A 12,362-nucleotide genomic window follows, 5' to 3' on the forward strand; every position below is an offset into this window, starting at 1 on the left:
AACTGTTTTGCCAAATGTTACAGCCATCCACTCATGGCATTATTGCCACGTGATTGGCTAGCACCACTGGTTTGTCAGATTCAAATAAATTGGCACGATTGGCATAAGATGGATTCTCGTATGTGAACTCACAAATACAGCTTGGTTCATTCATGTTCGCCTTTGGCTTCAAGACAAACCTGTCCTCCACATTATTGAAATACACCAAACCTGTTAGAGAAGGCTGCTGCCATGTCTGCGCTCTGGTAAATCACGGTCCAACAGTCTGTTTACGTCACACTTAGAACCTGCTTGACTCACTTTGACCCAGGGGGGAAACAAACTGAGTATATCAGAGTTTCAAAGAAGAGAAAGTCACGCAGATGCACCCAACGTAAAACTGAACTGCACTGGCTGTATGAGCTAGAAATGAGTTGTGGGACATGGAACTGTTTAACCACTATGTATGTCCTCCTTTCATGGTTTGAAAACGCTGAAATCAGGTACCCCAGCTTTAACATCAAGTATATTTATGGAGATCCAGTGAAAGCAATTTACAACCTCATTTATGAACATCCAAAACACCCTAGCTTGTCTTTTGATGACACAGAGTGGAGAATAACAGTCTAAATTAAGCTAGGAAATTGAGCGCTGAAATGGTCGGAAAACAAGTCCAGTAAAGGCGTCTCGACTCCCAAAAAACACAGTGGAGCGCCGTCTCCTAACTTCACCAGGTGAGTGGTAAGAGGTGTGAGCGGAACGGAAAAAGAACTCTTCAAACGCGCAGGAACGAAACGAAAGTCAAAATAGCGCATCCCATGACCGCTGTAATCTCTGACTGAAGTATCGTGTCACAGGTAATAAACTGAACACATGGAAGTAATTGCAATTTCTCTTTTTAGGTTTGACTTCAAGTGTCCCAACAACAAACTGAAGAATCATACATACTTCCTGGGTTGGAGTGAGTTGGACACTTCAAGCGATCCATCTTTTTGTTCTATTTATTGCTGCTGACAGAGAGACAAAAAAAGGCCTTGCTGTTTGGCCTCATTTGCACTATTTAACTTTTTTTTTTTATAACACAAATCCTAATATAAATATTTTTTTGTACATTTTATAAATATTTTTGTTCTTTTTTGCTGTTTTTTTTTCTTCTTCTCATACACGGATCAAAAAGACAGATTTTGTGCCATAGAGACTGGTGCCTTAGGAAAAAGCAATCAACTCTGCCTGGATATTTACAGAAGTATACAAGGGGGGGGGAGGGAATAAAAAGGGCATTCGAATCGCTAGAGGATACGCTGAGACAATGATCACCTTTGGGGGCCTTTACTATGGAGATCGAACATCACCTTGTGGCCTGATGAAGACCGAGCTGCCTTAAAATCACGGTTAAAACGATGCAAAAGTGCCTCTATGGAAGAAATCGAAAACCTATCGAGCCAGTAACTTACAATCGAGTAAAAAAAAACAAAAAACCTGCTTTTGACAATGTTTTGCAATTGTTTTTGGACTAGAAATGTGCATCCGTTTATTGAAGTGTCTGGGGGAGTATTTTTGCAAAAGTGGACTTTTTTTTTTTAGCCTGAAGATGCCAAAAATACGTGTTGGGTGTTTTGTCTTTGTACCTCCTGTTCGTTATAATTTAAGAAAACAATGCAATGTGTACATACTTCCAGAACATAGTTGACGTCTATTTAATTTGACCTGTAAATAAGCTGGTATTTATGAAAAGTGTACATACATCTATGTGATTGTCTCCGTCCAAGCTGAGAAATATATTTTGTCATAAATAAATTGGAAAATAAAGACGTGTTTAGGTTTTCACTCTTCACTCACCGCAGCGATAACTGTCTCGACCACTGCTACTTCTTCTTCAATGGGGACGCAAGAATCTTCAGAGCAACTACTCCTTCTGCCATCTACTGGGCGGCATGGTGGCGCAGTGGTTAGAGCACCTGGTGAAGAGCAAGAAGGTCCCGGGTTCGATTCTTCGATTCTCGTCGGGCCGGGGATTTCTGTGTGGATTTTGCATGGTGTCCTCATGTACATTTCCCCTTGGTACTTTGGTTTCCCCTAGGTACTCCAGTTTCCTCTAGGTTCTTTGGTTTCCCCTAGGTACTCCAGTTTCCTCTAGGTTCTTTGGTTTCCCCTTGGTACTCCAGTGTTCCCTTGGTACTACGGCTTCTCTTGGGTACTCCGGTTTCCCCTAGGTTCTCCAGTTTCCCCTAAGTACTTCGGTTTCAACCTAGATACTGCGGTTTCCCCTAGGTACTCCAGTTTCCCCTAAGTACTTTGGTTTCAACCTAGATACTGCGATTTCCCCTTGGTACTCCAGTTTCCCCTAAGTACTTTGGTTTCAACCTAGATACTGCGATTTCCCCTTGGTACTCCAGTTTTCCCTAAGTACTTTGGTTTCAACCTAGATACTGCGGTTTCCCCTAGGTACTCCAGTTTTCCCTAAGTACTTCGGTTTCAACCTAGATACTCCGGTTTCCCCTAGGTACTCCAGTTTTCCCTAAGTACTTCGGTTTCAACCTAGATACTCCGGTTTCCCCTAGGTACTCCAGTTTTCCCTAAGTACTTCGGTTTCAACCTAGATACTCCGGTTTCCCCTAGGTACTCCAGTTTCCCCTAAGTACTTCGGTTTCAACCTAGATACTGCGGTTTCCCCGAGGTGCTCCAGTTTTCCCTAAGTACTTCAGTTTCCCCTAGATACTGCGGTTTCCCCGAGGTGCTCCAGTTTTCCCTAAGTACTTCAGTTTCAACCTAGATACTGCGGTTTCCCCTAGGTTCTCCAGTTTCCCCTAAGTACTTCGGTTTCAACCTAGATACTGCGGTTTCCCCTAGGTACTCCAGTTTCCCCTAAGTACTTTGGTTTCAACCTAGATACTGCGGTTTCCCCTTGGTACTCCAGTTTTCCCTAAGTACTTCGGTTTCAACCTAGATACTCCGGTTTCCCCTAGGTACTCCATCTTTCCCTAAGTACTTCGGTTTCAACCTAGATACTGCAGTTTCCCCTAGGTACTCCAGTTTCCCCTAAGTACTTCGGTTTCAACCTAGATACTGCGGTTTCCCCTAGGTACTCCAGTTTCCCCTAAGTACCTCGGTTTCAACCTAGATACTCCGGTTTCCCCTTGGTACTCCATCTTTCCCTAAGTACTTCAGTTTCAACCTAGATACTGCGGTTTCCCCTAGGTACTCCAGTTTTCCCTAAGTACTTCGGTTTCCCCTAGATACTGCGGTTTCCCCTAGGTACTCCATCTTTCCCTAAGTACTTCAGTTTCAACCTAGATACTGCGGTTTCCCCTAGGTACTCCAGTTTTTCGGTTTTCCCTAGATACTGCGGTTTCCCCGAGGTACTCCAGTTTCTTCAAGGTACTCCGGTTTCCCGTAGGTACACTGGTTTCCCCAAGGTACTTCAGTTTCTTTAAGGTACTCCGGATTCTCATAGGTAGTCCAGTGTCCCTTGGTACTCCAACTTCAATTTCCCCAAGGTACTTTGCTTTCCCCTGGGTTTTCCCTTGGTACTTCGGCTTCTCCTGAGAACTTCAATTTCTTCTTGGTACCCCGGTTTCCCCTGGGTTCTCCAGTTTCCCCTGGGTTCTCCAGTTTCCCCTGGATACCCCGATTTCCCCTAGGCACCACAGTTTCCCCTGGATAAACGGATTTCCCCTACTACGGTTCCCCTTGGGAACTTCAATTTCCCCAATGTACGCCGGTTTCCCGGTACTCTGGTACTAAAAATATGGCCAGGACAAATGAGAGTGTGAGTGCGACTGTGGGACAACGAATGCTAAATAGCCCATGGTCACAATCCAGCAATTTTGAAATGATATTTGGATTTAATACTATTGATTTATATTCAAGCTGAAGTGAATATGTTTTTATTTTATACTAAAATCTAAGTGGTAAAATATTACAAATTGTTTTAAATATAGTAAGTTATTATTTTCCCCCGTGGGATCTTTGGATCGAGGAGGGGGCCACGGTGTTTTATACTTTGGGAATGGAAGCTGCACTTATGGCAGAACGCTGCACTGTCCTCAGGGTCATAGGTTCCAGTTCCAGCTCCAGCAATTTGCAGCATTGTTTTTCACCTTGTGCTTTTCACCCTGTGCAGTTCATCTGCCGAAAGCGGAAATATTCTTTAATATCCCTGCTTCTAGTAAAGTTACTGTCAGGTCTCAGGAAAGGTGAAAGGTTTTTTTTACAGTAAAAATATACCATAATAAAATAAATGCTTGTCTTTTATTCTATTTATTGGTTGAAATGTTATACTGTGTGGCTTTGAAAAAGAAATCTACCATAAGTAAAAAAAAAAAAAAAAAACGTTTTCAACTCCAGGTTCAATTGTTTTTAGGGTTTCTTGTAGGTTTTCACTGTTGATTGAACCGTCAGGATTAAACAGGATTGAAAGTAAGGGCACCATGCTAATCACATACAGCCGCGGGGTCGCTGAAAGGTCAATTATGCACTAGTATCAACTTTGTTTTTACATCAAAAGTTTCATAATGCACCTTTAAGAGGCTGAATGGACTACTAATTGATTTTTAGCATGCTAAAGGTGATGATACAATAAACAGACCGTGCAAATGTATTCCTGTAGGACCCAGTATGGATTGGAGTGTAAAGTTTGGGGACCTGCAGCAGTTTTTAATTGGGGGCTTCTGATTTAGCCTATTGTGTATGTTTTAGTCTGATTGAAAGAAACAGACACAAAGAGAATATGCAAACTCCAAACAAACCTTTCCAAATCCCACCGCAGTAACTCACTCCTATAGTCCATTGTATCCCCTCTTAACAGCCCGTCAGAATAGCGCGGTGTATCTGTTGAAGAGCAGCCACAGATGATCCGCAGCTGTCACGGCCTCCCCGCGTCGCGAACCTTGACCCCGGGGCTTTAGGGGTTGTTGTGGAAACAGACGGGACACAGGAAGAGCACCAGGAAGAGGCGCGTGAGTTATGTCTGTGTTTGGGGCGAGACACACTGGAGCACGTACAGGACCGGTCTGGGCGAGAGCAGCATGTAGGTCCTCCAAAGAATGTCCCGCCGGAGCTTTTATCCTGAAAAACGGGATGTATTAGCCCAGATTTTATTATTATTATCAAAACGAAAACAATGCATGCATGAGTTTATCAATAAAACTATATTCATTCTGGAATGGTATTGTTTGCAACGCCTAGCCTGCACCGTGCTAATTGCTTTTTAGCATAATCCATCCATCCATCCATCCATTTTCTTCCGCTTTATCCGGGGCCGGGTCGCGGGGGCAGCAGTCTCAGCAGAGATGCTCAGACTTCCCGATCCACACACACCTCCTCCAGCTGTTCTGGGGGGACCCCGAGGCGACACCAGGCCAGCTCGGAGACATAGTCCCACCAGCGTGTCCTGGGTCTTCCACGAGGCCATGTCCCACTAGGACATGCCTGGAACACCTCCCGCGGGAGGCGATCAGGAGGCATCCGGAACAGATGCCCGAGCCACCTCAGCTGCTCCTTTCGACGTGAAGGAGCAGCGACTCTACTCCGAGCTCCTCTCGGGTAACTGAGCTCCTCACCCGATCTCGAAGGGTGCGCCCAGCCACCCTGCAAGGAAACTCATTTCGGCCGCTTGTATTCGCGATCTTGTCCTTTCGGTCATTACCCAAATCTCATGACCATAGGTGAGGGTGGGAACGTAGATCGATCGGTAAATCGAGAGCTTTGCCCCCCGACTCAGCTCCCTCTTCACCACGACAGACCGATACAGCGACCGCATCGTTTTTTTCAGCATTAGTGCTACTTCAATTCCCCCAAAAAAGTTCATAATGAGGATTTAGTCATAAGTAGCAGTGTCACAAGTCTTTGAACACTACATACCACAAATAATAATCGGATTGGAGACGATAAAATGTTTTTAAGCACACTTCCTCGGTTTATGAATGTTGGAAGAACTTGTGTGTAAATTATTTTTTTATTTACTGCAATTGTAGCCCATAATATCACTAATATTAACTTTTTTGTCCCTGTTGGAAAATGTGTCCCTTGCATTTATCCATAGCAATCTTTCTGGAGCAGTGAGCAATTGCAGTACAGCACCTATGGACCCATCTCAAGACCGTAAGACATTGGTCTTCGTCAGGTCATCAGGCCTGAGGCTTTAGTGGGCTACATGAGTGTATTAAATAAAGAGTAAAACTTCTATGGTGCGCCCAAGCAATGTTCACAAGCAGAAAATTGCTTCCCTTGTGCTGTAAAATATCTGTTATTTAAATAAAGAGTGCTACACGCCTGGTTGTTGGCCCACCATTCACCAAAACATCCTGTGAAAATCGTAGAAATAAAAACAGCCCACACCATGGCTAAATCCGTGTGTATACTGTTTAGAACTATACTTTAATAATTGTCTAGTCTTCAGTCCAGTTAGTTTTTTTAAGGTTCATGTCTTCACCCAGGTCAAGATACATATCTTCAAAAACAATACTCTTTTCAACTGGACAGGTTTTAGATTTAAAGTAAACACTTCCTCCTGAGAGTAAAGGAGGAACGCCTCAAAGTGGGTGTATACTATCTTATCTGGCAACACAGACTGACACAGCTGCACTGTGTATATAAGCCCAGTGGATCATCACCTGTACTGTGTATATAAGCCAGTGGATCATCACCTACACTGTGTATATAAGCCCAGTGGATCATCACCTGCACTGTGTATATAAGCCAGTGGATCATCACCTGTACTGTGTATATAAACCCAGTGGATCATCACCTACACTGTGTATATAAGCCCAGTGGATCATCACCTGTACTGTGTATATAAGCCAGTGGATCATCACCTACACTGTGTATATAAGCCCAGTGGATCATCACCTGCACTGTGTATATAAGCCCAGTGGATCATCACCTGTACTGTGTATATAAGCCCAGTGGATCATCACCTGTACTGTGTATATAAGCCCAGTGGATCATCACCTGTACTGTGTATATAAGCCCAGTGGATCATCACCTGTACTGTGTATATACGCCCAGTGGATCATCACCTGTACTGTGTATATAAGCCCAGTGGATCATCACCTGTACTGTGTATATAAGCCCAGTGGATCATCACCTGTACTGTGTATATAAACCCAGTGGATCATCACCTGTACTGTGTATATAAGCCCAGTGGATCATCACCTGTACTGTGTATATAAGCCCAGTGGATCATCACCTGTACTGTGTATATAAGCCCAGTGGATCATCACCTGTACTGTGTATATAAGCCCAGTGGATCATCACCTGTACTGTGTATATAAGCCCAGTGGATCATCACCTGTACTGTGTATATACGCCCAGTGGATCATCACCTGTACTGTGTATATACGCCCAGTGGATCATCACCTGTACTGTGTATATAAGCCCAGTGGATCATCACCTGTACTGTGTATATAAGCCCAGTGGATCATCACCTGTACTGTGTATATAAGCCCAGTGGATCATCACCTGTACTGTGTATATAAGCCCAGTGGATCATCACCTGTACTGTGTATATAAGCCCAGTGGATCATCACCTGTACTGTGTATATAAGCCCAGTGGATCATCACCTGTACTGTGTATATAAGCCCAGTGGATCATCACCTGTACTGTGTATATAAGCCCAGTGGATCATCACCTGTACTGTGTATATACGCCCAGTGGATCATCACCTGTACTGTGTATATAAGCCCAGTGGATCATCACCTGTACTGTGTATATAAGCCCAGTGGATCATCACCTGTACTGTGTATATAAACCCAGTGGATCATCACCTGTACTGTGTATATAAGCCCAGTGGATCATCACCTGTACTGTGTATATAAACCCAGTGGATCATCACCTGCACTGTGTATATAAGCCCAGGGCTCGAGGAATGGCGGGAGCAGGATTGTCCAGTCAGGGTGTCAAGTGATAAAAGATATGGTTTGAGCAAATAAAAAGGTATTAAATCATCACATACTGTATGACTAAGAAAGGACTACATTTGCATCAAACACAGAACCGACAGAGTGAGTAGCGCAGAGAGAGTATTTTATTTCATTGACATTAGATAAGCCGAGTAGTGACGTGTGAATAGATTCCAAAGTATCAACCCTGTGGTATCGGTACACAGATAATGGGTCATACTGAAAGTGAAAACGCTGCTATTGCACAATGTGGGGACAGTACTTTTACACAAGACAGGGGGGTCAGGAGGTGTTCTCTGATCTCGTGACCTCTGAGGTGAGAGATCAGACGAACAGGAAGTGAACCTTTGGTGTGTTGGGAAGGCCAGTTTGTTACATTGTATTGATAGTATTGATGTTTGCAGTGGTAGTAGTGGGATATCACCATGTACCTTCACACATTAACAACGAATCTCCTTCACTCTCTGCCCCAGGATTATGTGCCCAGAGCGCCCTTTTTCCCACAGCCCCTCTGCTCCCCGTGCGTGTGTGTGTGGAGGTAACCTTTGGCCTCATCGCCGTGGGAACAGGAGCGGCGGATGAGACGGCGTGACGAGTAGGAAACAGCAGCGGTGATGGGACTAGCAGACCCCCCGCACCTGTCTACCGCCCGGGGGAGATGCTACTGTCCAAGAGCACGGGACGAGGGCTGTGCAAAACTAGGCAGACGGGGAACCTATCTAAACACAGTGTTTTTAGCTGCGGTTCACCAAAAAAAAACATGTGCAATAGGTGAATCCTCCAGCCAGGTGATTCTGACCATCAGCCTGGCTCCACATCATGGAGATGCTCACGGGTTGCCCCAGCGGCATCGAAGGATGGGTTAAATGCAGAGGATAAATTTCCCTACGGGGACAATAAAGTAAACAAACAAACAAACAAGAAGATATGATTTTGACAATGGAAATGTTGTGGTTAAAAGCTCCAAAAATGTACGATATATATTTCCTCCTTAAGTTGTACATTATTGTGGGGATCAGCAGCACCCATGGGCTCATCTCTCCAAATTTGGTCAATAGTTCCGTAGCTCTCTTGGCACAATTTACAGATTTGTGTGTTGGTGACTCAGAGCTTTGTGTACTACCAGGTGGCGTCACTTAGAAGTCATGTTTACCGATGTTTATTTGTCGTTTGCAGGAATTTACCGAGAAACGGCTTCTTCGCAAAGCACTCCCACTCAGAGTGGCAGTTCCATACGCAGTTTCTCGTACGGTTTCCAGAAAGTCACCGTCACTGCACTGTTGTTTGGACGACATGTGGATGAATCTTCCAAAGAATGTATGAACCGTTCATCTCTCATCGCAACATCAAAATAACATTACATACCTTCCTTTTGGGGCAGTTTTAGAGGGCTTACAAACTGCAGCGTGATAATTGCTCACTGCATACTGTATCACTTAGGGTCAATTCCAAGACCAATTGTTGTGTTGAGTTTGTGTATTTTCCAAGTATCTGGTTTTAGTTGTTGTGGACGGAGGGGTTGTAGCATAGAGGTAATTGTAGCATGCTGGGATCTCAGTTTAGCTCAGGAGTTTTAGGTTGTGGACAATTGTTTGGAAGGTTTTCTGCTCACCAGAGTTGTAGAGACCACTGTGATGGAACGTGAAGGCCACGCTGACCAGTCATACCTTTAAACTCAAAGGAGCACGTCACAGAACTCGATCATTATATTCCAGTTTCATATTCACAACCTTAATAAGAAAGAAAAGATCACAACAGCTGGGGAAAGATTGAGCTCTATGTCGTTCTGTGCTGTTGAGAGAGGAGTAGGAGTTGAAGTATTGGTAGCAGTTCCAGCAGCAGTCGTGTCTTTGAATGCACAATCCTGATGCACAGGAAACTGCCACTCAGCTCAGCCGCTTCTGACCCCAAGTATCACACAGACTGCATTTTCCGCTTAACAACCAATCTTTTATTGTGATTTATGACTGCTCTAAATGAAGAGTGTACATTTTTATCTCCCCGATAAGCTTCCGCTCATTGAGGGCGTTTTGCTGATGGCTCAGATCTGGTCCTGCGTGTGGCCGGTCTTGGGTCAGGAAGGATCCAGGTCCCGGCGGTTACAGTAGTCCTGGTTTCAGCCCGGGTTCAGAGGGCATCTGTGCAGCTTCCTGTGCTGCTGCTGCTGAGCGGACTTTACTGGAAACACTCAATAGAAATATGAACATTAGCCTCATGTTGTATTGCTGTTTTGAACTCTCATTGCTGGGAAAAGGCAATGAATTCAGAGGAAGTGCCAAAGGTTGGTGCAATACCAGCACCAACTAGCACGTACTGTCTTTGTATCTTACAGGAGCGGTTCCCACTTTTTTCCCTTTTTTATGCTTAAACTTAACTTTTTGTCATTGTGTTACTACCTTAGCGAAATTGAGGCATGAGGTAGGTGCTTAACTTAAATTTTATATTCGAAATACAATAAACAAAAAGTATGATGATAAATTATTTCAATAGTTTTAAGGCCACATGACTGTTTAACATTAATATGAATAAATCTTTCTACATGTCTTTAGGGATGGAGTCAACCACCCACAGCTTTAAATATAGAAACTACTCTAACTCGAAGCTCTTTGTCAACTCATTTTAGTCAAAGAAGTGTCCTCTCAGTGAAACTAAAAAAACAGAACAATGACATATCAAAACTAAAGTGGTGCCTAGGAAAAATGCTTAATCATTTTAAAGTTTCCCGCTTTTTGTGGGGTTGGATGCGAAACTCGTGGCTCCTCAACATTCTCTCTCTTCACCTCATGAAAGTATTTTTTACCATTACATTCGTATGGGGAGAGAATCCAGATCACACTAATATCAGACAGCTCCAGGGCAGATGCAGTCGCTTCCATGATGTCTTTGCTACAAGCTTCTACTGCTGCAGATGAGTTGGTGGTTGTTGAGGAGTTTGCATGTCCTCTAGATTAGCTTTCCTTCATGAACCCAAAACATCGTTATTTTAAACCAGTACAAATGGTTTCAGTCCGAGTGGCGGTAAGGCATGCCCTGTCGCACATTCCTCATTGAGATAAACCATGTGTTTTGTGAGAAAAGGAAGTCACAAATCAGGGCATTTCCTGTATTTGTTTCATAGAAAGTGGCCTTTCCCCCCCTGCTGCTCTGAGCTTTTACCGTTAATGAGTGACAGCAAACCTTTATGACAGTAATCAGTGTATTTAAACACTTGTTGTTGTAAATGATTTGTTTCTGGGGGTACAAGCAGATCACACTTTTGTCATCGACCTGGGAAGTTTTTGAAAGTCTGTAGTTTCGTTGGAATAAGTCATTATAAAGTCTCTTCTCTTGAGTCATTATTTGCATGAATTATACTTGAGCCACAGTATTTCGAAGTAACAAACCCTCCCCGTCCGTACAGAGGTGAGAGTCGGGGGTGATCCTTGGTGTTTTATCGTGCGTCAGACGGAGGTGGGGATTGGACACGCTCTTCAGCACCTGTTCCTCTGTCTCTCACTCGCCGAATACTATATAACAGGAGTGGGATTTTACTGCCACTTCTGCTGTTCTCAACTCAGCACCTTCTTTACATTATCTTCCTCCATTCTGGCTGTAAGGTTCAATTCAAGACTGGGATCAGTAGTAGAGCCTTCCATAACACTTTCTTAATGCTGAACCTGCAAAGTAACTTCCCTAAAAGAAAAAACACAACGTAAAATAAATTAGTAAATGAGTCCCACCCTATAAACAGGCTCCATAAACATACAGAAGCTCAGTTTCAACCCGAAAATATGAATATCTCCGCAAATATTTGACCAATCAACGCAAAACAAAAAGTGTTGTGATGCCAATCGTCCTCTCCCAAGCCTTAAGTGCCATATCTGAGTCAAGTCTTTGTGAAAGATCGCACAAAAACAGGCCGGTCATACAGATTTAAAATTTCATACCGCTGTTGAAAAAGGTGATTTTGCCGATGATAGTGTGACCTGAGGTACTTTAAAACAAGAATTAACCCAAAGATAAAACCAGGATAAAACCAAAGGACACGCAGATAAGGATTTGTAAAAACAGGCAGAGACAGTGCTTTTAAAATATGTAATTAAAAGTGTATTTAAAAGGACCAGGAGTACGATATTAAAAGTATTTATTATTATTAACATTTATTTTAAAAATGGCCAATGTTAAAAGTGCAAAATTACAAATAAAACCTTGCAGCCCCTGGGCCAGCACCAAAGGAAATCTGAAACACAAATAAACGTTAGAAAATAACCAAACTTGGATGGCTTGAGAGGGGGTAGCCCCACCCAAACAAAACGGAAAGTGCTACCCACAAACACACACACACTAAATAACAAAAAAATTCTAAGTGCAAAACAAAGAAAACGGGCCGAATCCCCCACTCAAGCACATCCAAGGGAACTGAAATCTAAAGACTAAAAGACCCAGGGACTGCTATACAAAACTGGTGCAGAGCTAAAAGGGTTTAAAAGGCTACAAAAACA

The 12,362-nt window shown here is 43.5% G+C and overlaps 1 protein-coding gene across 1 annotated transcript in view; it reads left to right on the top strand.

Moving 5' to 3' along the window:
* dlc (deltaC) overlaps window positions 1-972 on the top strand; it is a 36,346-nt gene extending 35,374 nt beyond the window's left edge. Inside the window, exon 10 of the mRNA XM_079559633.1 lies at window positions 882-972. Coding sequence (XP_079415759.1) covers window positions 882-887 — 6 coding nt within the window. The 3' untranslated portion in view covers window positions 888-972. The remainder of the gene's footprint in view (window positions 1-881) is intronic.
* Window positions 973-12,362: the final 11,390 nt, after the last annotated feature.

Source organism: Gobius niger (assembly GCF_951799975.1).
Source record: "Gobius niger genome assembly, chromosome: 1".
In the NCBI taxonomy this organism is placed as follows: domain Eukaryota; kingdom Metazoa; phylum Chordata; class Actinopteri; order Gobiiformes; family Gobiidae; genus Gobius; species Gobius niger.